The sequence below is a fragment of the Rhineura floridana genome, chromosome 5 (genome assembly GCF_030035675.1).
Source record: "Rhineura floridana isolate rRhiFlo1 chromosome 5, rRhiFlo1.hap2, whole genome shotgun sequence".
Classification (NCBI taxonomy): domain Eukaryota; kingdom Metazoa; phylum Chordata; class Lepidosauria; order Squamata; family Rhineuridae; genus Rhineura; species Rhineura floridana.
The window spans coordinates 42,519,465-42,544,351 of NC_084484.1; the positions used below are offsets into that span (position 1 = coordinate 42,519,465).

The following is a 24,887-nucleotide window of genomic DNA, read 5'->3' on the forward strand; positions in this document are numbered from 1 at the left end:
GTGGTCCTTAGACTCCGAAAAACTTCTGGTTCCCAAACGAGAGCAGCAATGTGGAAGGGTGCCAGTCCAAAGAAACGCAAGGAGGGGGGATGAAAGAGGTATGATGGCAATGAAACCAGTTCCAGCCTCCGAATGAGGACCGGAAGGCTGCATGTCTTCCACCACTTTTCTGAGTCTCTGGTCGTTGCACCTCCCTGTTCCGGCCTGGTCAGTTTCCTTCGCAAAGAAGGTGGGGAAAGCGGGGATGGAGGAGGGGGGGAATAAACTCCCAGGCTCCACTCCTTTTAAGAACCTGAGGGCTTCTCTAATGTCATGCAAAACAGAGCCCAAACTCCATTGCTTCCATTGCCTGGTTTTCTTGCAACCTCCAGATTTTTGGGGGGGGCTGTCCTGGTGCAGAGTAAGCCACCTTGCATGGGGCAGGTGGGAACAGCAGCTGCACTTTGGGACGCCAAAGAGGGTTGGACTTGATGGCTTTATAGGCCCCTTCCAACTCTACTATTCTATGATTCTATGCCCGCCAACTTGGATGGCTTTCAAAGTGGGTTGCACACGTTTCTAGAGGCTCAATGGCTGCTGACCACCATGGCTCTGTTGCTCCCTCCGCTGTCAGAGGCAGGAAATGTCTCTGAATACCAGTTGCTGGGAATGTCATTTGGGGATGAGTGTTGCTGTTGCCCTCGAGGCCTGCTTTCAGGCTTCCCAGTGGGGCCTCTGGTCTACAGCCATTTCATGCTTATCATTTAGAATATCATTTGGCAAAGAGAAGGAATATGCCTTTGGCAATAATGTTGGTAGAGAATGATCTGTTTCACACCTCCTAGACTAATGAGCAGATCTAAACATAGTTTTCCTTTGGAATTAACAGTGATGCAGTTCTCGACTTTAAAAGTGTCAAAATGCATTAAAATGCAGAAATGTGTAATTATGACAAAATGGGTTTAGAAATGCATATTTTGTGAGAATATATGTTCAAAAGTGTGTATTTAAATTGTTGCACAGGTTTTTTTTAAAAAATCGCACTTACTCTGAAACAGGACGGGACATACTTACAAATGAACACATGCCAAGTGACATGGACCAAAACTAGACAGTTCCATCCATCCAAAAGTCTCTCCTGGCAGTTTCCCATACTTCTGGAGGCAGCTCCCCCTCACATGTTTATAACTTGTGCAGCAAGTGACAAGCATATTACATTTGTTTTATATGTATATATATATATAAGCAAGATGTTTTGTCTGATTTATATATATATATATATATATATATACACACACACACACACACACACACATACATATAAGACAGTTTTGAAAGCAACAAACAGAACCCCACTCAAGCTTGCTCTGGATCCCTATAAGGATTCCATTAATCACCTAAAATATATATTTTATATATATAATATATATAAAACGTAATTGTGATTGTGTACTTGTTATTTTTGCAACAGTGTATTTTGTTATTCACCTTGTGGTTTAAGAATGTACCTATAACCCACAGCTATTTCTATCAAACTTTAAAAAGCAGGGAAATTGGGCAGCTATAGTGAATGCACCAGGGGAGCAGGAGACCTGACCTCCTCTCTGAGATATTGTACTGCCCTACAAATTGGTCAAAATGCAAACACAATTTGGGTTGGTCTTTCACAGTCCAATCCACTTCCTGTGTAGCTTGGAAGAATTTGGTAACGTGTGCCTCTGAGTATATGGTGAGTGGTGGCAACACCTGCCATCTCCAAAGAATTATATTTTTGTATGTTTGTTGGTGTTCTTCTTACTTTGCTTCTTTCCTGTCTTACTAATGTTTCTACAGAGAATCTAAACGAGAAAAAAATATTTTCCTCATTATTCATCCTAGAAATCTGTGTCAAATTTATTTTTATTAATTTCAAAGCCTTTTTATTGGTCAATGGCAGATGGTGAAGACAGCCTTTTGTGTTTCATATAATTTGTTGTTTCTTCCTTTGAAAATAAAATAATAAAAACTTACATAAAAAAAGTTTCTCACTGTAAGGAAAAGTAAATGTAGAGCTATGGGGGAGTGGGTGCTATTCTTGGCTGGGGGAGTGGGTGCTATTCCATTGACCTTTGGGGTGATACAAAGCTGTTACAGTTTTCTTGTATATGCCAGTGCAAATACCTGTTCATGCCACTTGTATGTCAAACCGACGGTGGTACTACTGGGGTTATCATGGCTAATTGCTGGATTATGCATTCTTGCAGCGGAGCACCAGTTAGTTGCCTGTAATCCAGTTGTTATGGGCTACTGTAAAGAAAAGTCTTACTAGATCCAGTAAGAGGAAACGTCTTACTAGATCCAGCTTTCATTTTTACTGCAAAAGACATTTCCTAAAATCTTGAATAACTACCACAGAAAAAGGAATTTGAAAGCCAATGTCTAATTGCCTTTAGCTATTTTGAGTTTTCTTTGTGCATTTTGATTTTTTGCAATATTTTTGTCTGCAGTAAGAAGAGTACTTGTCTTCTGTGGAATCACAATCTCTCACAGCACCTTGGCTGTGGTATGAAGGATCCTTGCATGTGGATAATTTGTGTTTATTCACATTAAGAGCAGAACAATATTTCAAAATGAGTTAATGGCTTGCTTCAGCCTTTTCATCTACTGAGTGTATGGGTGCCTAAATGTGGTCTGTAGAAAAAAACTAAAAAAAAATTCAGGGAAGTAATGGCTTGCATAAAAGAATATGATACACACACTGAAATCAACATGCTAATTTGGCGCTGTCTTGGAACATTCCCATAAGTTTCATGTATGGCTATTCAAATTAACTTCCAGGGTTTGTACAACGGCACCTCAAAGGAGAGGCAAGCTTTTAAGAATCCTTGGTGGGGAGGAACCTGTACCTTTCCTGGCTTGGATCTGAGCAAGCAAACCACCTCTGAATACTGCTTACCATGAAAACCCTATTCATAGGGTCGCCATAAGTCAGAATTGACTTGATGGCAGTCCATTTCCATTTTCACCTCTCCCTGCCAGCCTACAATTATCCTCCCCACCACTTGCTTTTCTTACGTTCATGTGGAAACAGCAAAGGGGAAAAAGAAGTTTATTTTCCTTTACTTCCCTCTCCCCCATTGCCCTAATGTTATCTGTAGTTGATCAGGAAAGCAGAGGAATAGCCCTTGGAAAGAACCGCAAGGGTCATTGCTTTGTCAGTCCTGATGCAGAGGAGCACATTAGGGGAATGGAGAAAGGGGGGAGGAGCCTTCCTTCCCTCCCCTGCTCCTGCTGCCACCTCTGTTCATTCATGCAGTAAGTAAAATGAATGGTTCCGAAGGGGTTTTGGGGCTGGTGGGGAGGGACACTCCATTCCTGAATCTGTTGGAATGGTTTGGGAAATTAACTGACTTGTCTTCCTATTTTGGCGGGGAGTGGGTGGGAAGCAAACTGATTCATTTCTGGGTCGATCCGAGGAGAGGCCAAGGGAGTTTGCCTATCTCAGATTTCAATTGCTGTTCTTTAAGTCTATCCCAGGATACTGGAACTTTGAATCAGACATTCAAAGTATTCTTCAAATAAGTGTGTCAACTATCCTGCTGTGTGTTAAGTGTCCTTTCTGAAATGATCCATTTTTGCTGTTTCCATCCCCCTAGATTGTCTGTACTGCTGGATTTCAAAATGATCCACTTGCCCTTTTGTCTTCAAAACTTAATAGGTTTATAAAGTTCATGGCCTCAGTACTGTTAGAACTGCAAGCTGTGGCAAACGAAGAATGTACTTCATGTGGGAATTAACAGCATATTAGATTCCTTGAAAATAGCTGCACAGAGCAGCAGTTTGTAAAGTATAAAATCCTTTTTCTCTTTGCGTGATGATGCAGTTACAATGCTTGACTGACATGGATAATTCTGTTGTTGGCAGGGAAGGCCGCTCTAATGCCCACTTGAAAGGAGATTACCAAAGAATTGGGGATGTTATGCTGAAGAACATCCAGAATATGAAGGTATGAATTATGTGTAGCCTTTAAACCATGGTGCGGATTGCATGGAACCAGTTCATGCATGTGCCTACATGCACGAGTGCATGCTTGCTTGCTCTCTTCTTGAATAATAATAGTACACTCTCTGCTGTATTTCTTGGGAAAATTGAATCGCTTCCATTCTGCAGCTATGTTAGGGTGATTCAGAGAGATTCACCCAGAGGAGGGCTGGTATCAGTGTGGACAACCAGCAATTGAAACTCTAGAACATACCGGGTTTGCAGTGCAGTCTGTATAATTGCCTGAGACAGAAATGTACAGCAAAGTGGTTGGAAGACAAAAGGGATTGGGTGAGAGAGGACATATGGGTGGTCTTGCTGACAAACCAGACCTATAAGACCATATTTGACTTAACTTTCTCATTGTGGATTTGTCTGTTTAAAAAGGAATGGGCCGAATCCCGTATAATTGATTGCCAGCATGATTTAGAATAATAAAGGTGGATGAAGCATGTGAAATAGTAGGGTTCTGTCAACTGTTGTTAAAGTCTTGAGTTAAATTGTAAAAAAGTGGATCTTTTTTTAATAGAAGGTGTTACAGTTTTTATAATTATTATTATAATTATAAAAGAGTTTAGAAATTGCAATCATATTTTTATTGTGTGATTGGTGGTGGCCTTTGCCTTAGCAATAAAAAAAATTGTAATTTTGTGCTGTAATTGCTCACTGAAACAAGTCAATGAATTTCTGAGCAATTAGGCAGAGTGGAGTTTCTGCAGCTGCATACCTCTGGATTGTCTAAGTGTCCAAGGCTGCAATCCAGTACGCACTTACCTGGGAGTAAGACCCCCTGAACCCAATGGAGTTTACTTCTGAATAGATATGTATTCGATTGCAGCCTAAGTCAAGTAGGAGTACTGTTATTAACATTTCTGGGTTGCCTTTCTATCATAAGGTCTTTAAATACACTCAGTAAAATGAGAACATTTTAATGTATTTCTTTTTCCTGCAAGTAGAAGGATGGGATCACTATTTCACACCTGTTTTTAAAATTGCATCATGTGTTTAATGACTTTTTGAAATGTAGAACTGAGAACTTTATATGGAGCACCTTTTATTTGTGCTTCTGGGCCACAAGTGTATGTGGGTAATTAGGCTTGTGGTCTACTGGACCAGCATCCAGCTACCACCAGAAGAAATATGACTGGGTGGGAGAGCTACCGAGATAATATTCAAGTCTCCATGGGTTTGTGGAGTGCTCTCTTCTTCACAGTGCTCCAAGCTGTCCTTAGCCTGTGCTCAGACGGATAGCATACAGGGTGTATAAAGACTGTTTTCTTCCTTAATGTTGGCTGTAAAAGTTAATTTGTATATTGCACCCCCATGTTGTGGCTGTTGTAAAGCACTTCCACATGGTAGGTGTAATATTCAAAAGCTTCTTACCCCACAAATCATCTCGAAAACAGTGTCCAGGATGGTCAGGGACATTTGGGCCAAATTCCTTCACAGTCTTTCTAAAAGCTAGTAAATATGAGACTCGTTGGGGCATAGAGCATTTCATAGAGAGGATGTCGCAATTTGCCAAATCTTTAAAGGCCCTCAGAGTAGAATCTCATGAGATGTTTCAAAAGTACCAGCAAGAGGAAGAAAGATGTAAGGGTAAGAGTTCCCTAGATATCCTTGGTCTCAACCAAAAATGATGAACCTGCAGCCAAGTCATTACAGATAGGACAACAAGAATGATGTGGTACTGGTATTCATTATGACAGCATCGTGGCCCCACTCCTTTTGAATCTCACATTCAGTTTATTGCCAGTCTGCCTAATATGTCCTGAAGGTGCAAGGTTAAAGATGCAACAGATAATGCTTTCCCAATATACCCTCATCTCTCTTTTTTTCCTTCTCTGTAGCAACTCACAATTCATTTGCGGAAGCACACTGATGTTCTGGTTGAGCTGGAGAATGAGATCAAGAACTCTCGAAAGCTGGAAACCTTATGCAGAGACTTTGAGATGCAGAAAGTCTGTTATCTCCCCCTCAACACCTTCCTTCTCAGGCCTCTGCACAGGCTTATGCACTACAAGCAAATAATGGAAAGGCTCTGTAAACATTATCCACCTAATAATGTGGACTTCAGGGACTCCAGAGGTAAGTGAGCATTTCGGAAGATCTCCCACAAGCTGCAAACCCATTCCTTATAGGTGCTAAGTACATGTTGCATGCAAAAGTGTGTAACTGAACCTTGACAGCCCTTTATACATATATATTTCAAGGAGAAGCTGCTTCGGAAGATGTGATTTGGAGCAGGAAAATGATGGATGGGGAAAAGGAATTAAACATTAAAGTATCACACCACTTCTCCATGCTAAAGCGGCCTTCTGAAGCAGCTTTTAATATATATATATATACTGGTGTGGTTTGGTTATATGCATTTATGTGTCCTTAACAGAGCAATGCTATGTATATCTTCTCCAAAATGCCATAAAGTTCAGTTGGGCTTGTGCTCAGTTAAGTAGGTATAGGATTTTAGCCCTACCCTCCCATTCTAGTCCATTTTGTGAACAAGTAGACAATTGTGCAAAACGCAAAAAAGAGGGTAAATATGCTTATATATATATATTATTCCTTGACCTTCAATGGAAGTAATGATGCACTGGAAGTCATGGCAGTCAAATAGATTCCTTAGGTACAAACTCTACAAAGAGATTTAAAACACAGAGAGACCAAATTATTATTTACAGGCATCAGCATTTCGATCTTTCATGCTTCTTATGACTTTTTTGGGCAGCCATTCAGAATAATGTGGCAACCGGTGGGTAGCTGAAATGTGAGTTTTTATATACAGAAACAATTTGTCTGATTTTGAAACATACCCGAAAATAATGCATAAAAGTTAAAAAAAAAATTGCTAGAAAATGTGTGTACAATTTTATTAAAAAAATAAATAAGTAAGCAAGTGAAGTGCAGGCCCATAAGCTAAAGATCACATGTTGGGAGAGTCAGTTTATTTCATTACCTTGAAACCTAGAGGAACTATACTTTTATCAGTAATAGCCTTCCTTGAAAGGTGTCAGTGTAATAAAAAGACACAAGAGGGACTTAACAGCAAAATGTTGCAATATAGCGTGCTTGCAGTTAGTACATATGATTCACTAATAGGCAAAATATCTTGCAGTTTAAGAACGTACCTATAGCCAGCAGATATTTCTATCAAACTTTTAGAAGTAGGGAAATTGGGCAGCTATAGTGAATGCACCAGGGGAGCCGGAGACCTGACCTCCTCTCTGAGATATTGTACTGCCCTTCAAATTTGTCAAAATGCTAACACAATTTGGGTTGGTCTTTCACATCCCAATCCACTTCCTGTGTAGCCTGAAAGAATTTGGTAACATGTGCCTCAGCATATGGTGAGTGGTGGCAACACCTGCCATCTCCAAAGATGGAGAATTACATTTTTGTATTTTTTTGGTGTTCTTCTTACTTTGCTTCATTCCTGTGTTACTAATGTTTCTACAGAGAATCTAATCTAGAAAATTTTTATTTCATTATTCATCCTAGAAACCTGTGTCAAATTTATTTTTATTAATTTCAAAGCCTTTTTATTGGTCAATGGCAGATGATGGTGAAGACAGCCTTTTGTGTTTCATATTGGAGGTTATGTTCTATTTCTATTTTGGGTGCATTAACAGTGGAATCTGAAACTGCAGTTTGATGTGCAATATGTTGATTCTTCAGCAATGACTCTAGCTGTTGGGAAAAACAAACTTTGCCTTCCCAAGATGCATGTTTTCAGCCTGCTATGTTTAAACCACTTCATTTAAGGAAAGGTGGGCATGGTCAATTAAAAACATAGAGCACGATTAGAATTTTGCTAGAATATATTTCACCTCCCGCTGTTTTATCTTGTGCAAACGGAGACACTCCTCATGTCCTTTGGAGACTATTCTGCAGAACAGTCAGTGCCATTATTCCACAATTATTTTTGGAGTGTTTTTAGTGTAAATTTTACACAGTGTTGCTGTACTTCACATATTCACAGAAACAGAAGCAAAAGAAAATGCTTTCCTATAGGAAACTTCACTAAAATTGCAAAGTAAATCAGACATATTTAAAGTGACTGTCTGAACTATGTCAACTGTCTTAATAATGTTGCTTCCTCCCTGCTAAAACAAGATCAGCACAACTCATGTCTGGTTTCTATTATTTGGGCTGATTGCAGGTGTTGCCACCACTCACCATATACTCAGATGCATGTTACCAAATTCTTCCAAGCTACACAGCAAGTGGATTGGACTGTGAAAGACCAACCCAAATTTTGTTTGCATTTTGACAAATGTGTAGGGCAATACAATATCTCAGAGAGGAGGTCAGGTCTCCTGCTCCCCTTGTGGATTCACTATAGCTGTCCAATTTCCCTACTTTTTAGAGTTTGATAGAAATATCTCTGGGTTATAGGTACATTCTTAAACCGTAAGGTTTTTTGCCTGTTAGTGAATTTCTCTGCTTTTTAATCCAGGAGGTAAGAAATGGGATCCTGTGCAAGCTTGCAGAGAATAGATTGATCATTTGTATGCTTATCGAGTTCAGTGGGATGTACTGCCCTGCAATCATGCTTAGGATAGCTGAAACTGACCACAGGGGATGGGGAGGGGAGGAGGAGGGGGGGAGGAGGGGGATAGGAGCAGGAAGGAGGGGGAGGGGAGGAGAAGGACAGGTTTGATCATTTGCATATTTATTGAGTTCAGTGGGATTTACTCCCATACAATCATGCTTAGGATAGGTAAAACTGACCGGGGGGAGGGAGAGACGGCTGGAGTGGGCAGGAAAGGAAGAAGAAGGAAGGGGGGGAGGGAGAGGAGAGAGGAAGGAGGGGAAAGCTGGGTCTGATAATTTGCATGCTTATTGAGTTCAATGGGATTTACTCCTATGTAATCATGGTTAGGATAGGTAAAACTGACCATGGGGGAGGAGCAGGGGGAGGGGAGAGGAGAGGGAAGGAGAAAGGGAGGGGAGAGTGGAATGGAGGGAGGGGGAAGGAGGGGATTAGAGGGGGAGGGGCAAATGAAGGAACAGGGGAGGGCACGTTTTTTCATTTGCATGCTTATTGAGTTCAGTGGTATTTACTCCTGTGCAATCATGCTTAAGATAGGTAAAACTGACCAGGGGGAGGGGGAGGGGGAAGGAGGGGATGGGAGGGAGAGGGGGAGGGGATTGGAGGGGAGGGGAAGAGGGAGGGGTTGGAGAGGAGAAGGGAGGGTAGGTTTGATCAGTTGCATACTTTTTTAGTTCAGTGGGATTTATTTCTGTGCAATCATGTTTGAAAATGAAAATGGACTGTCTGCAAGTTGATCCTGACTTATGGTAACCCTATGAATAGGGTTTTCATGGTAAATGGTATTCAGAGGTGATTTTACCATTGCCTTCCTCAGAGGCTGAGAGGCACTGACTGGCCCAAGGTCACCCAGTGAGCTTCATGGCTGTATGGGGATTCGAACCCTGGTCTCCCAGGTCATAGAATAATAGAATAGTAGAGTTGGAAGGGGCCTACAAGTAGTCCAACACTGACCTGGGGGAGGGGCAGGGAGGGTAGGAGGAGGGGGGAGGGGAGGAGATAGGTGGGTAGGCACTGGGCAGAGGAGAAGCCCCTTTCCTTTCCAAAAGGAAAACATTGTGAACAGTATCATTGCTTTTCAGGGTTTCCCCCACTTTTTTATTCTACAGCAGGCACATGTAGCCTCCCACCCAAATTTAAACCAAAGGTGTCCCTGGCCACATCCTCACCAGACCTTTATTTCACTTTGGACAGTCATGGCTTCTCTCAAAGAATCCTGGGAAGTGTAGTTAATGAAGGGTGCTGAGAGTTCCTAGATGCCCTGTTCCCCTCACAGAGCTTCAATCAGAGCAGCTGACTGTTAAACCACTCTGGTCACTGGTGCTCTGTCAGGGGAATAGGAGTGTCCTCTCAGCACCCTTCACAAACTACACTTCCCAGGATTCTTGGGGGGAAGCCATGACTGTCTCACATAAAATAAAAGTCTGGTGTGGGTGTGGCCCCCTGATTAGGCAAGACAAGCAGCTGCGAATCTGGCTTTTAGAACTCTGACAGTTGGTTCTTACCGAGCAATGCCCGACATTATCATTCAGTTTAATGCAAAATTTCTTAAATTAATTAAAAATCAGCCAGGTATATTTTTAACTTTTAAACCGCAGAAGATGAAGGTCAGAGTATGGGGCAAGGTCAGTAACAGGATTACAGATACTGTGTGAACATGGCTGATTTTTAATGAATTTCAACAGATTATGAGAACTCAGAGAAAAAAGTCCAAAAGGGGTCTGGGTTTTTTTTTTCTCTCTTTAGACTTTGAACTCTCTGTTCTCTCTGACTGTTTTGTGTATCGCCATGAAAATTGAGAGGGTTGTTAAGCGAGCGTTTCTGAGTTCAGGACTATAAGTTTTGTAAGGTTTTGTTTTGAAGTGAGCTTATGGGAAGCATCAGAATGGAATGGGGGGTATTTTCAATTTAACATTGTGGAATGTGAAAAATCCTCGCTGGCTATAGTATACAGCCACTCTCATGGCCGTATAATATATAATTGTTTATAGTCCTATGGGGAAGGTAAGACTAAAGTAGAATATGAAATTATTTACTTCACCAGTTGTCTGTTGCTAAATTTCACCCTGAGTTGGAAGCTGGGTGTATCTGCTTGACCTCATACCATGCTGCCTCCACCAGCCCCTTTGCCCATGTCCTGCCCCACCTGCTAAGCAGGCAGAACATCAACTTTTTCCTTGAGTCACCAAGAGAAATGACTGGGTAAAGAGAATGGTGGATTAGCACTGGGACATGCCATCATTGCATGCTGTTTCCATCTGCTTTCAAAGACACAAGTGTCCCATCTCCAAGTGAAGACCTGGCTAACTGGAGTTGGCGAGACTAATCTGCTGCTAGAACAGAGGTGGTAGTGACAGGAGTTCAGGCAAGTGCTGCCGCCCCACTCTGCAGACTGCTACTTGCTTATATGTGCAGCTCTTCAGGCATATGGCAGAGTGGGACCAGCTGAATGCAGATCAGGCTGTTGGCATTCATTTGATATTGTGGTTTGTGGTTTTTTGTTTTTTTGTTTTACTTTACAGCTGCTCTTGCAGAGATTTCAGAAGTGGTGGCTCAGCTTCACAGCAGCATGCTAAAGATGGAGAATTTCCAGAAGCTGCATGAATTGAAAAAAGATTTGATAAGTATTGACAATCTGGTGATTCCAGGAAGGGTAAGTGACAGGGTAGCACTTTGGATGAAGAATGTTCAGGATGGATATAGGAAACATTGTTTATAAAATACAACTCTGTCTTGAGGGTGGAAGATGAGTCATTTAAAAGGTGTTACAATCTTAGACTAAGAAATATGAAATGGAATTATACAAGCTTGGAATATTCTATTTGAATAAGGCTCTGACAAGAAGTGTCAGGAGGGTGTTAAGCCAAAGAGGAGGGGAACAAAAGGGCCAGACCTCCTTACCTTTTCTTATTCCCCCACAGCTACTGTTTCTAAAGGCTATGGAAAGGCTGTGATTATCTTTCCTCCTATAATTTAATCACTGCCTCAGACTTCTGTAACTTCTTCTGACAGTTTTGTCCCAGGTTGCTAACTTAGAGTTGGTGTATCAATTCACAAGACAACATAATATGATGTGGATTGCACACAAGAAAACAGGAAGCTGTCTTATACTGTGTTGGACCAGTGGTCCATCTCATTTTGTCTATACAGACTGGCAGCGGCTTACTAGGGTTTGAGGCAGGGATCTCTCCCAACCTTACATGGAGATACCAGGGATTGAACCTGGGACCTTCTGGATGCAGTCTATGTGCTAGACCACTAAGCAAGTGATACTTCCCCTCCTGAGCAAAGCAAAATGTATGTTAAAAAGACCAAACTAGAATCCCTTTCCCTAGCATGCCAATTTCCAGAAGCAGGACATTCTGACGTGAGAGTCCATACAAATATGTCAGTCAATTGTACTGAAGGTCCCAATGTAGCTTGCCTATCAAGGCTATTTCAGTCCTCAAACCAGGCCTAAACCCAAATTGGAAAGGATCTAAGATAATTTCATCAAAGAAAGATTAGGGTTGTCACCAGCACTTTCTAAAAAAGAGAGAGACTGGATGATAATTATCAAGGGAAAGGTCTTACTTAAAGATCTGTTCCACATAACATTTCTGAATGTATAGACTGGCCCCTTAATTTCCCTTCAGTCAATTTTCCTTCTGCCAAAAAGACAAAACAGCTGTGACATAGAACACTGTGGAGTTAAATCACAAGTCCCCTTGCTGGCCTTTGTTTTTCTGTTCTTCATTTTCATGAGCTTAAATTCATATGGAGGATTGATTTTCTGCAGGAAGTGGCAAGAATCACACTGAAAATTATCTATAAATCTGCATCTCTTTATTTAGTGTATGGCATTCAAATAGGTACATGTTTTCCTTGCTGCCGCTCTTCTTATCCTAAGGCAAAGTAAGGAGCCTGTCACATATTGGAAAAACATACCTTTTCTATAATTGCATGGGACGATGAAGAACACACAGATTCAGCACATTCCAGCCCTCAGTCACACCTGAACGAGTACATGGGTGGTAAGGGTGGGGGTTTTTTTGTATGAAATTAATAGGAGTGCTAATAAGGTGAAAAGAACACACACTTTGTAGAATTCACCAGCCACATTTCTCTTTACATCTGTTTACATATTTCGTCATCTTTGTTTCCTACATTGTACAAATCATTGTGTAATCAATCCCCACCTGCAGTGTCAATCTTTTTATTTATTTACTCACTCCCTTTTTTATTTTTATGGGCTACTTTTCAGGAATTAACTCTCCAAAGGTGGTTCATCACATATTACACACACAAAAAATGATTTATAATATATTTACAAACCACAATCTAAAAATCAGTAAAATATCTAAAAATGTCATAATAGCAGCAGTTAAGCATTATCATTAGAGCTGTGTGTGAGCCACTTATTAATGACAATTTAGCCCACATCTCCAGATGATTCTCCCAGCCATTTCATGTAGATATTAAACAGCATGGAAGACAAGATAGAACCATGAAAAAGCTCCAAAGCCAACGGGTACAATGACCTTGCATATATCAGGCAAAATGCTCTGCCATTCTCATCCATTTCTTCAGAACTGATGCACTTGGACTTGTCTGGGGTCCCAGATTTGAAGTTGCTCTCTTAACACATCACACTACCTTTCAGACCTTTTAAACCTCTTGCTTTGTAGATATCCATGTTCTTTGTGGTTTTTAAGAAGCCCTACACGTAAGTTCTGCACTTGTACAAAAGTACTCCACAACAGCCTAGAGCAGGGGTGGGCAACATCTTCTAGTCAGAGGGATGGATTTTAGTGTGGACAACCTTCATAGGGCCATATTCCAAGAGTGGACAGGGCCAAAGGCAGACGTGCGTAAGACCAGAGGTGGAAGTGTGTGGAGTGAAAGGCAAAACAGAAATGTAGGTAAATACAAGTAAATTAAATGCACAGGAAGGCAGAGATCTGCCTGTTCTTTATGAATTTTTTTAAAAAATCCACCCACCTCCCACCCCAATGTTGGGATGGGTGGAAATGCTGCCTTTTACTCTTTAAAGTTCATGCAGCATTTCCCTTATTTCTGATCTTAGTGCTGTGGAATCACTGCACTAAGTTTGGAAATAAGTCTCTGCCTGCTGCCTTTTACTGTCAAAGAGGAGGCAAAGGCTTATCACAGTGGCCCCACAGCGTTAAGAAACAAGAGAGATACTACCTGCTCCTTAACAGTAAACGTCAGTATTTTTCTTATCTCCATTCTTAGCACTATGGGAACCCTTTGAACACACGCAACCCTTTAGTGTGATTAATGCATAAAAGTAGCTTGCTTCTCAACCACTTGCTCTGCATTGCTTAAAAACAGTGCCAGAGACAAGGAAAACAAAAAAATTGCACTTCTTTGTGACTGAGCTGGGCAAATTGCCTTTTGAAATAGTTATGTGGATCCAGTTCCATATGATAAAATGTGCAGGTGACTCCCTATGTCATTCAGCCAATTTTAACCACAGCAGTGCAGCCATAACTTCACAAATAAAGTGAGCTAGCAATCCCAGTAAGTGGGTGCCTAGATACAAGACTTTATTTTAAGTTCCTCAACACTTCTGTGTACGGTATATTCCGGCGTATAAGACGACTTTTTAACCCCGGAAAATCTTCTCCAAAGTCGGGGGTCATCTTATACGCCGGGGGTCGTCTAAACTTATTACCCCACCTTACTTGTGCCGCTGATGACATTGTTTGCTGGAGTGGAGAGGAGTGCGGGTGTGTGTGGTCGCTGCTGGCTTGGGGTGCCGCGTTCTTTTTGCGGCCTTTGGCGCCGCAGTCTCGGGTGCTGCCGCTCTGGGTTGTGGCCCGGACGCGAGTGGTTGCGGCGCCGCCCACCGTCGTTCGCCTGGGCTCGGGTGCTGCTGTGTCGCCGCGGCCCGCGTTGTTTTGGACCATTGCTGCTGGCTCTTGTTCGGGTTGGACGGAGAGCTGACCAATCCAAGCAGGCTTTGTATACAACAACCAACCAGTGATTGGCTGGTTGTTGTATGCTGGGCTGGCAAAAAAAGGGGGGGGAAAACCCCAAAATGCCACACAAGATCAGGGAGATAAAAAATTTTCAAAATGGTTTTTATTGTATAAATCTGTATTGGAACTTGCCCAACGCGTTTCAGCCCAACCAGGGCTTTCATCAGGGGATGTTTGTAAATCTAAAGAAATTTCTTTGTGTAAAAACAAAGTAACTACAGCTTTTCTCAAAAGCACCATAGGCTAAATAATTTTATAATGTTGTATGCTGGGTCAGAGCTTGGAAAAGTTATTTTTTTGAACTACACAGCTCCCATCAGCTGTGATTTATTATTAAAATTTATTTATTTATTAAAATTATTTATTTAATTATTATTGCATTTATACCCCACCTTTCCTCCAAGTTGCTCAAGGTGGTGCACATGGTTCCCCCCTCTTTCCATTTTATCCTTACACAGACCCTGTGAGATAGGTCAGGCTGAGAGACTGTGTCTGGCCCAAGGTCACCCAGTGGGCTTCATGGCTGGGTGGGGATTTGAACCTGGATGAGACAGGACTGTACATCTTCAGATGGGGGGAGGGGTATACCAATTTGATTGGAACTTTGCATTAAGAAAACAAAGCAACACCTCCCTGTCTGCAGGGAGCTTTTAACTGAAAGGGATATTTGGAGATGTGATTTTGCCACGCACCATTTTTTCAACTATTAGAGACTAAAATTACAATCAGTAGGGAGGAATTTTTGGAGTTTACAAAGGGCGTCCCATACTCATAAAGGTTGGGAAGCACTGCCCCAAGAGAACTAAGCCATTGTATCATGAAATATATATTTTTGTGCAATGCTGTCCTGTCTCTGTGCTACTGGTGCTGCTGTGAGTTAAATGCGGAAGCACCCTTGCTATAAATGGGCACTTTGAGGATGAACCAGTTGTGCATATCACCACATTGAGCTGGCATTTCTTCCACAAAGCTCTCTACGTAGCCTTCCTGGCTAATATATTGCCAGCTTCTCATGGAAGTACAGAAGAAATTATGGGGTGCTTGGCTCCCCTCTGATTTAGTTTGTTAAATGATGTTATGTGGTAATAACTGTGTTCCTGATTTCTTGTTTATTGCTCATTACCATATCCTATTTTTAATGGCATCCTGTCCTCTTAATACCACCCTTCCCTTTTGCTCAGTAAGTATAGGCAATTCCACTTACCACCTCAGTGCTCTGCAACCACCTCCTGCTCTTTCCTGAGTGTACCTTACACTTCCTTTTCATAATGTTTGATGCAGTGTCAGGAGATGTCATGAACAGAACAGCACAGCAAAAGTGACCTCCTTGGTATCTTCTGAATGTAGCTGCATTATGGGAGCAGGCAGGCATAACATAATTAAGCTAGTGATGCAACATTAATTAGACACCGACTTTCAGCCAGATGTTTGACTACAGCTCTGACATTTCCTTTTTGTGTCTTTTCCTGCACAGGAGTTTATTAGACTGGGTAGCCTTAGTAAGTTGTCTGGAAAAGGCTTACAGCAGCGGATGTTCTTCCTGGTAAGTGGCAGTAATGGCTTGTATTGTGTGTAATTAAACACAACTGTGTAATAAATGCCGACAGAAAGGGGAGAGAAATTCACAAAAGCAGTTTGATGCAAATTGTGAAATAATCTAAGAAAAAATGCGGTGTTGCCTGTATCTTGTTGGAGAAATATTTGGGCATCTAGACATATCTTTTTTTTTTTTTTTTAATGTACCTAGCATTTGATTAAATATAGTGACATGCAAAGCTGGGATTCTCAGGAAGCTAAATTCTTCACCCAACATAACATTCTGCCCCTTTTCTGCCCTTGTATTTTGTTTCCTCAGGATGAGAGTAGGCCGGAGACAAATAGACAAGAAAGGCACAATCACAGTAAACCATTGATACTGGTTTACCATTTATTTATTATTTATTTATTTATTTACAAATTTTCTATCCCACTCTCTCTCCAAAGGATTCAGAGCGGCATTTACAAAACAGTCATAAAACAATTAATATTAAACAACAAAATAAAACAGTATCTCACAATTTAAAAGCAGAACAAAACAAAAAGGTTTTCAGCTGCCCGTGAAAAATTAAAAGGGAAGGAGAAAGGCGTATTTCTTGAGGTAAATTATTCCATAAAGTAGGGGCAATCACAGAAAACATCTTATTTCTAACATTGGACAGATGAATTCGGGAAAAAGGAGGAATGGTGAGGGTCGAGTCTAGGGCCAATCTCAAGAGCCAAGGGGGTTCATAAGAAGAGATCCGGTTAGCTAAATAAGAGGGGCCCAAACCATGTAGCGCTTTAAAAGTTAAAGTTAATATTTTAAATTGTATCCGGTAAGAAACAGGCAGCCAATGAAGTTGTTGAAGGAGCGGTGTAGTGTGGGCTTGCCAGTTAGCTCCTGTTATCATTAAAATTGATGCTCTTTGCACCATTCTAAGTTGTTGCAGTATTCTTTGGGGGAGCCCAATATAAAGAGAATTGCAATAATCTAGACGAGAAGTGATCAACGCATGGGTCACTTTAGCTAGATCAGTCTCCAGAAATGGGCGAAGTTGACGAACTAATATTAATTGGTAAAGGCACTTCTAGAGACTGCCGAGACCTGTGCCTCCAAAGTCAAGGCTGAGTCCAGGAGGATGCCCAAGCTCCGGACTTGTGACTTTAGTGGCAAAGTAATTCCATCCAGTATTGGGTGATTTTCAATTGCTAAATCCAGACTACGACTGACCAAAAGTACTTCAGTTTTAGTTGGATTTAATTTCAATTTATTAAGACACATCCAAGACATCACTGCGGACAAACATAGATTTAAAGGTTGGATAGCCTCTTTGGCATTGGGGGGAAAAGAAAAATAAAGTTGGGTATCGTCCGCATATTGATGAAAGCGAACTCCAAACTTACGTATAATCTCTCTGAGCGGTTTCATGTATATATTGAATAAAAGAGGTGATAGTACTGAACCCTGAGGGACTCCATATTGCAAAGGCAGGGGGTCGGAATAAAAGTTTCCGAGGCGAACTCTCTGAGATCTGCCTTCCAGGAAGGAGCGCAGCCATTGCAACGCAGTGCCTCATATTCCCATCCCTGAGAGGCGGTCAAGGAGAATAGTATGGTCAATAGTGTCGAAGGCCGCCGATAAATCAAGAAGAATCAGTAGAGAAACATTCCCTTTATCTAATTCTATTCTGAGGTCATCGACTAATGCAACTAGGGCCGTTTCAGTCCCATATCCCGGTCTAAAACCGGATTGTAGAGGGTCAAAAAGGTTGTTATCATTTACGAAACATTGAAGTTGATTAAAAATAGCTCGTTCAATGATTTTGCTTAAGAACGGTAAGTTGGAGACTGGACGGAAATTATCAAAATTGGAAGGGTTTAAAGAAGATTTTTTTAAAAGAGGAACAACCGTGGCTTCTTTTAGACAGTTGGGGAGAGAACCTTGTTTTATGGAAGCATTAATTATCAAACAGATCCAATTGGCCAGGTCCTTCCTAGATTGTTTTATAAGCCAGGAAGGGCAAGGGTCAAGAGGGCAGGACGTAGGTCTCATCCCACTCAGTAGTTTATCAATATCGTCTGGAGAAGTAAATCGAAAAGAATCCAATATAATGGGGTCAGTGGTATCAGGAGGAACAGTCTGCGGATCTGCAACAGGATTAGTGTCCAATGAGGAACGAATCTGTGCGACCTTATTATGGAAAAAGGTAGCAAACTCTTGACATCGAATCTGGGAATGATCAACAGTGTTCTCGCGGCGCTTCAGGTTTAAAAGAGAGTTAACAATCCGATAAAGTTCTTTAGGTTGATTGTCAGCGGAAGTAATAGCAGCAGAATAAAAAGTTCTTTGAGCTGATCGTCTCGCTACTATATAAGTCTTTAAGTAATTTTTCGCACAAATCTGGTCAGTTAAAGCCCGGGATTTTCGCCATCGGCGTTCCAATCCCCTAAAAGTGCATTTCATTGTTAACAATTCTTTAGTGAACCAGGGAGATGATTTAGCTCGAGAGCACGTAAAAGGGCGAAGGGGAGCAATAGCATCAATTGTTTGGGTCATTGAATCATTCCAAGAGTTAACTAAGGTTTCAATTGAGTCCTCACTTTTCGGGACAGGAAACTCTTTAAGTTTAGCTACAAAAGTAGCTGGTTCTAAGAGCCTTTTTGGGCAAATCAGTTTGGTGATTTTCTCATTAACAGATAGAGAACAGGAGATTACTAGATTAAATTTAAGCAAATAGTGATCGGTCCAGAGAGCTATTGCTAGTCGGGCGGTATATAAATTTAATATATAAATAAAAATAAAAATAAATAAAGGGGTAGTTGAAATGTTATTAATTCCTGAACTTTTAGTATTATCAGCATAAAAAATAAGATCTAAGGTGTGACCTGCCACATGGGTAGGGGTTGAAATCCATTGGTGTAGGCCCAGAGTAGTCATGCTCGTTAAAAAATTCTGAGCTGCTCCAGAAGAAGGCGATTCAGCATGAATATTGAAGTCACCTAGTACTAAAAGTCGAGGTGACTCCAGTATCATTTCTGAAATCAGATTGGATAACTCAGGTAAGGAAATTGAAATAGAATGGGGGGCACAATAAATTAAAAGAATGGTTACATTTTTCTTAGGTCCCACTTTTAAACAGATGGATTCAAAACCTATGGATTGCTGGAGGGGGTGTCTAAATAAAGGAATATTTTCTCGATATACTATAGCCACTCCTCCTCCTCGGTTATTAAGCCTGGCTTGATGGAGTGAAGCAAATCCGGGGGGGGGGGGCTAAGGTTGGTAAGATTTGTCCCCCCATGTTCGTCTAGCCACGTCTCAGTAATGCAAGCAAGGTCAACTTTTTCGTCTAATATAAGATCCTGGATGATAGCCGACTTGTTATTAACTGATCTAGCATTCAAGAGTAAAATCAAAAAGTCAGAAGAAATATTATTTAAATAGATTTGGTCATTCTGTACAGGAAAACAAGTAGGGGTAAGCAGGTATCTGTTTGCCATAGATTTCTTAGGATAAAGGGAGAAACGATTTTTGTAGTGTCTTGCCCTGCTTACAATAACTGGGATTGGACAATTTAAAGTAATTCCAAGTAAATTATCATTTGGAGAAACTACGTTCAGGGGTAGAGTGGGGGGTGTTAACTCAGATTTAGGTAAAGGTCAGATAGAAAAATCACCCTTAGACTGTTCAGGGAAGGAAGCAGAGGAAGAGCAAAGATTATTACTAGGGTTTCGAACAATCTCTGTATTTGGTGGATAAGAAGATTTCGCATTCAGTAAGGTCTTGAGAAGGGTATGTAAGTCCCCGATAATATCTTGTTGAGTGTCTTTAGAGAAATTAGGGAAATTAGTCACTAATTCATGAACCTTACCCCCAGAACGTGGAGATAACAAGGTTTGTAATTCTTCTGAATTGGAATTTTTTAATGATGATTGAGTTATCAATGCAGTAACAGACGATTGTGACAAATTAAAATTAGTAAGTGCAGTATTAGAGGGACTAGATAAATCTTTTGACATTTTTAAATCCGCTAATTGAGGGGAAGATAGAGGTAGAGAAAGATGTTCTTGGGTAGACCCACTTGAGGTTGGCCTTAAAGCGTCGTCTCTAAGGCAAGGAGGAGAACATTTGGAGACTAGGGGGAGTGGGTTTGTCATATTACGAAAGTATCTATGTATCGAGACACTTTTTTCAATTAGAAAAGCCCTCTTAGATAGCAAAAGATTCACTAATTCACAGGATTTGAATGTTATCAACAGTGACAGATTTAAAGAAGTTTTAGACAAAATTTCAAGATTAATTATGTCCCATGGTTTAATAAAGTGTATGTTCCAAGATTGTAAGAGTTTCACAATATATATCTTCAAATTCAAAGGGGACCTGTTTGAGGGGCATGAATTAGAATTGGGAAAAAGTGGGACATGCGATAGAACAACTGCGTTCTGGTTAAGTTGTAAACTCCAACGCCTGGGAGTTTCACTATTATTTGCATTTTGAGTTTGATGGATAGGTTGACTATTAGAGAATGGCAATAGATCAGTATCATGGTTGGTCTTTAGTGAGGACAATGAAGAGTTAACAGATGGAGCTTTAGTAGTCTCTGATGCTAACTGTTCAGATTGAAAGTTTCTCTTGATCTGTTCGACGGAAAGAAAATCTTCTAATAATTTAAAAAGTCTACAGAAGTTCATTTTCCGTCTCGTAGCAGTTCTAATGGTCTTTACATGTTTACATTTCTTGGTTTTAGTCCTGCATTTGGAAGGCTTCCTCCGTGTCTTTACTTTTAGTATGGAATTATGCTGATGAAGTGCTGAATTCTCAGAAGGCTTTAAAGTAGAGTCATAATTATGAGACATCAAATTCTCAGAAGCATGTGACATGTTGTTAGATGGTAATTTGTCCAAAGTAACTGCTTTAGGCTCAGAAAGGTTCTTCATAAATTCCTCAGTCAAAGTCTTGAGAAGATCGTTGGTTACAGAAATAAAGTTTTTCATCGACTTTAGTTGGTCTGAGATTAACATTAGCTGCGAGGACAAGGACAGCAAAGGAGGGACATCGTACAGGATCAGTCGAGATTGTTCCAAATCCTTAGGTGAAAAAGCTGTACAGGAATCATCTTGACGGTCTGAATTCCGATGTTGATTTAACCTTAAAAGCTCCGCAACAGCTGAGGGAGCAGGCGAGGGAGCAGGCGAGGAAATTGATTCCACGTCTGACGGAGTTCTTAACTCAGCTTGTGCCATTTCAAAAGCTAGGTTAGGCGTGGCTGGGAAAATTGTTTCCTGTAATAGATGAGCCACTTTAAAGTCCAGGGACCAGTCTAATTTATCAGAGTCTATGGGGACTGGTTGTATAGTATTAAGGTTGTAGATGGTTGTAGATGTATTAAGGTTGTAGATGTACCATGACATGCAAACGAGGTCTAACCCTGATCTGGGCCTTTTGTCTTCCTGTTTTACTCACAAAAATGTACAGTAGGGCCCCACTCATACGGCGGGTTACGTTCTGGACCCCTGCTGAAAAGCAAAAACTGCCAAAAAGCGGAACTAATTGAATAGAATGGCGTGCAACGCCCGAAAACTGCCGTAAAAGCGGAGCAAGCACTGTATGAGTGGGGCTTTAGTCTAATTGTGTCTAATTGAGACTGCCGCATTAGGAAAGTGCCGTAAAGCGAAGCGCCGTAAAGCAGGGCCCTACTGTATCTTGCAGGGACCTAGAATATATTAAAATATATCAACTAATATTTTAATCCTTTGATGTGTCATCTTTGAGTCCAGAAGGAAACAGATGTTTGATCTGAAGAGCCTGCACCTGCTTTAAGATTGGGATAAAGGGAGCTCCTGAAATACAAGATGATGATGATGATGATTTGCCTTCCACAGTTAAAAAAACAAAAGTTGCTGTTGTTGTTAATATGCTAACCACCCTGGGCTCCTGCCGGAAGGAAGGGCAGGATATAAATCAAATAATAAATAAATAACATGAATCACTTAAAGAAGAAAGCAACCTTCCTCTGTGGATGAGTTCTTATGGCTCTAGTTCAGGGTTCACCAACCTTTTTAGGCCCATGAGCACATTTGGATTTTTGAGGGAGTGCCATGGGCACCACCCATGCTGGTCACTTATCTCCTCATTCACTTGGATCATCCCTACCCCTACCCCCAAGACAGCAAGAAAGAAAGCGTGTACACACACACAGTTTTTCCAGGGAATTTGGGTAAAAGTCAGATTCAGTAGAATTAATCTGAGCCTTGAAAGGCACTTATAGCTGAAAGAGGAAATGGGAAAGAACATTGCTCTTCCAACTTCCTCCTTCATTTCTATGTACTTTTCAGGATACAAAATGGTAGGTAATCATCCTCACCACTTCATGACCAAGGGGACAGTGAGTAGGAGACATTCTCAGAGCCTTCGCAGGCACCATGGGAAGAGTTCAAGGGCAACATTGCACCCATTGTGCCTCATTGGCAACCCCTGCTCTAGTGAATAGCAATTAAGAGAGCTCTCTAAATATTTTTTTTCATGATCATAGGGTATCATACTAACATCACTGTGGAAGGTGAGAGAAATTTGGGCTACTGAAAGCAAGGGATGAGGAAGACAGCCCAGGACTGAAAATATATTTAAATATTTTTCACGTTTCAACTGCTGGCTCATGTGGTCAGCCCTCTGAAATAGCGTACATGCTCTGGGATTTGGGCCCACATGTGTGTATGCCACCATACATGCAACGCGATAAATGCATTGCATTGGGCATAAATGGTGGAAAGATTGCAGGGACTGTTTGCACACACAGATGATCCAATATATATTACATGCAGAGTAGTGGGCACATTTGTAAGTCCCGTATGCTGTGTACAGATGGTTAGACCTATGAACCGACCTTGAAGTCGGCTGTTTTCAGCCAAGTTGTGTTCTTTTTTGCATTTGTCTTTTAGTTCAATGATGTCTTGCTGTACACAAGCAGAGGCCTAACAGCATCAAATCAATTCAAAGTCCATGGGCAGCTTCCACTATATGGTATGATGGTAAGTATGTACTGAGCTGAAGCTCTTGAATGGTTCATCTTAGCTGCTGGCCCTTTCAAATCATATTACGTTGTGATTAATTTTTTTTTGTCTATAGCTTTTATGAAATGTAAGCCAGCTCCCAAATTTTTGAGAGACAAATTAGAAATTAGAATGAATAAATACTACTCTGGCTTGGAAAATTAATGGTTCAATTCAACCATAGCCATTTTTTGATTTGTAGGACTCTTTGTTGGTAGAGACAGTGGCTCCATTGACTGGGAACCCTGGGAAATTAGTTGATGAACTTAAGCAAAGCCTAGAACAAGAGGATTCCTCAGGAATATATCATTTTTTTAAAAAAAACAGAAAGTTTGCCTTTAATTTGACATCCACTACTGAAGCAAAACAACAGCTTATGTTTCAGCCTCAGAGGTGACCTGTGACACTTGATGGGTATGGTAATCTAATTTTGATACACGCAAATTCACATTAGGTTATCTTTAAAAAAATGTTTTGTTTTTAATTATGGTTTTCAGTCCACATGGGTTTGTTTAAAAATCTAAATGTTGTATTTCTTAAGGCAGCAGCAATGAATTATGCCTTGTCCAAATAGCTTGGTATTTCCTCTCATTCAGAGCTTGGAGAAGTTACTTTTTTGAACTACAACTCCCATCAGCCCCAGCCAGCATGGCCGCTGGATTGGGCTGATGGGAGTTGTAGTTCAAAAAAGTAACTTTTCCAAGCTCTGCTCTCATTTGCCAACATCGTAGCGACTGCATTTCTTGAATTGCAAAGTTACCAGGAATGGCTAGTTGCCTCAGAACGGCATGGCTCCAAACAGTGCTGACTCCAATCCTACTTTATTTCTTGCCAGATTTTTGTTACTACTGCAGTGGAGACTCAGCCCTAGTTTTTCCAGAAACAAAATCACCTGCTGCTTTCTTAATATAGTGCAGAACTGTGCTGCATTCCATAGCTTACATTTCTGCAGATTATTGTTATACATATTGTCGCCAGTCTCCTTTCATATCTTGTGAGGGTGTCTATATGTTCATATCCTCAGACAGAAGAAAGTGAAGAAGAATGGGGGGTTCCTCACTGCTTTACACTGAGAGGTCAACACCAGTCCATAGTTGTGGCTGCAAGGTAAATAATTTCCACCTTGTTCTTTTTTTTTCTTGCACCTTGTCAAAAGAAGAAGTGCACTTAAAAAAACTTTGTTCTCAGATTATTCTAGGCAATTTATTATTATATACTCTACATTTTTAATCTTTTTTTTTCAACTGATAAGAAATAGGTATAGTAAACCTAGGGTGTTTTTGTTTTTCCGTGCAACTTTATCTAACTTGGTTAGATAAAGTGTGGCACAAGTAACAGGATGAAAACTACATTCAACTAAAACTGTGACCAGCTCCTAGCTGCTTGCAATAAAATGAACAAGATCTCCCTTCCTATTCCTAGCAGTCGCACTGAAATGGGCAAGTGGATTGAGGACATACGGATGGCAATTGACTTGGCAGAAAATTGTAATGGCCCAACTCCTGAATTCCTAGGGAGTAGCCCACCTGACACTAGTAAGTACAGACTAAGGGAAGGCTACAGAATGCAGAAAAAAAAGTAGAATAAAGTTTACCACTTAACGATTTATCTATTTTATTATTTGATTTATATCTCACCCTTCCTCCCAGGAGGAGCCAGTTGTAGTTTCAACTGTTTCAATAATTGTTTCAACTGTACTTTTTAAAAAAATGTACTCAGAATTATCTTTTCTTATTTGATTTCAGTTCAGACAGAGTGCATGGAAATTGTTTGCAGTGGCTTGA

The 24,887-nt window shown here is 40.8% G+C and overlaps 1 protein-coding gene across 8 annotated transcripts in view; it reads left to right on the forward strand.

Annotated features, from left to right (window-relative positions):
- The window catches only part of FARP1 (FERM, ARH/RhoGEF and pleckstrin domain protein 1), a 264,160-nt gene that overhangs the window by 223,882 nt on the left and 15,391 nt on the right, over positions 1 to 24,887 (forward strand). For 7 of the 8 annotated variants that reach the window (XR_009762704.1, XM_061626560.1, XM_061626557.1 and 4 more), the window contains 7 exons: positions 3,883 to 3,964; positions 5,850 to 6,087; positions 11,074 to 11,204; positions 16,010 to 16,078; positions 22,993 to 23,082; positions 24,128 to 24,210; positions 24,526 to 24,638. Coding sequence is in view for 7 of the 8 variants with exons in the window: in XM_061626560.1 (XP_061482544.1) it covers positions 3,883 to 3,964; positions 5,850 to 6,087; positions 11,074 to 11,204; positions 16,010 to 16,078; positions 22,993 to 23,082; positions 24,128 to 24,210; positions 24,526 to 24,638 (806 nt within the window). In the remaining variant the exon portion in view is untranslated. Of the gene's footprint in view, positions 1 to 3,882; positions 3,965 to 5,849; positions 6,088 to 11,073; positions 11,205 to 16,009; positions 16,079 to 22,992; positions 23,083 to 24,127; positions 24,211 to 24,418; positions 24,495 to 24,525; positions 24,639 to 24,887 lie in introns of those variants that run through there. The other variant, XM_061626563.1, reaches the window with a different exon arrangement.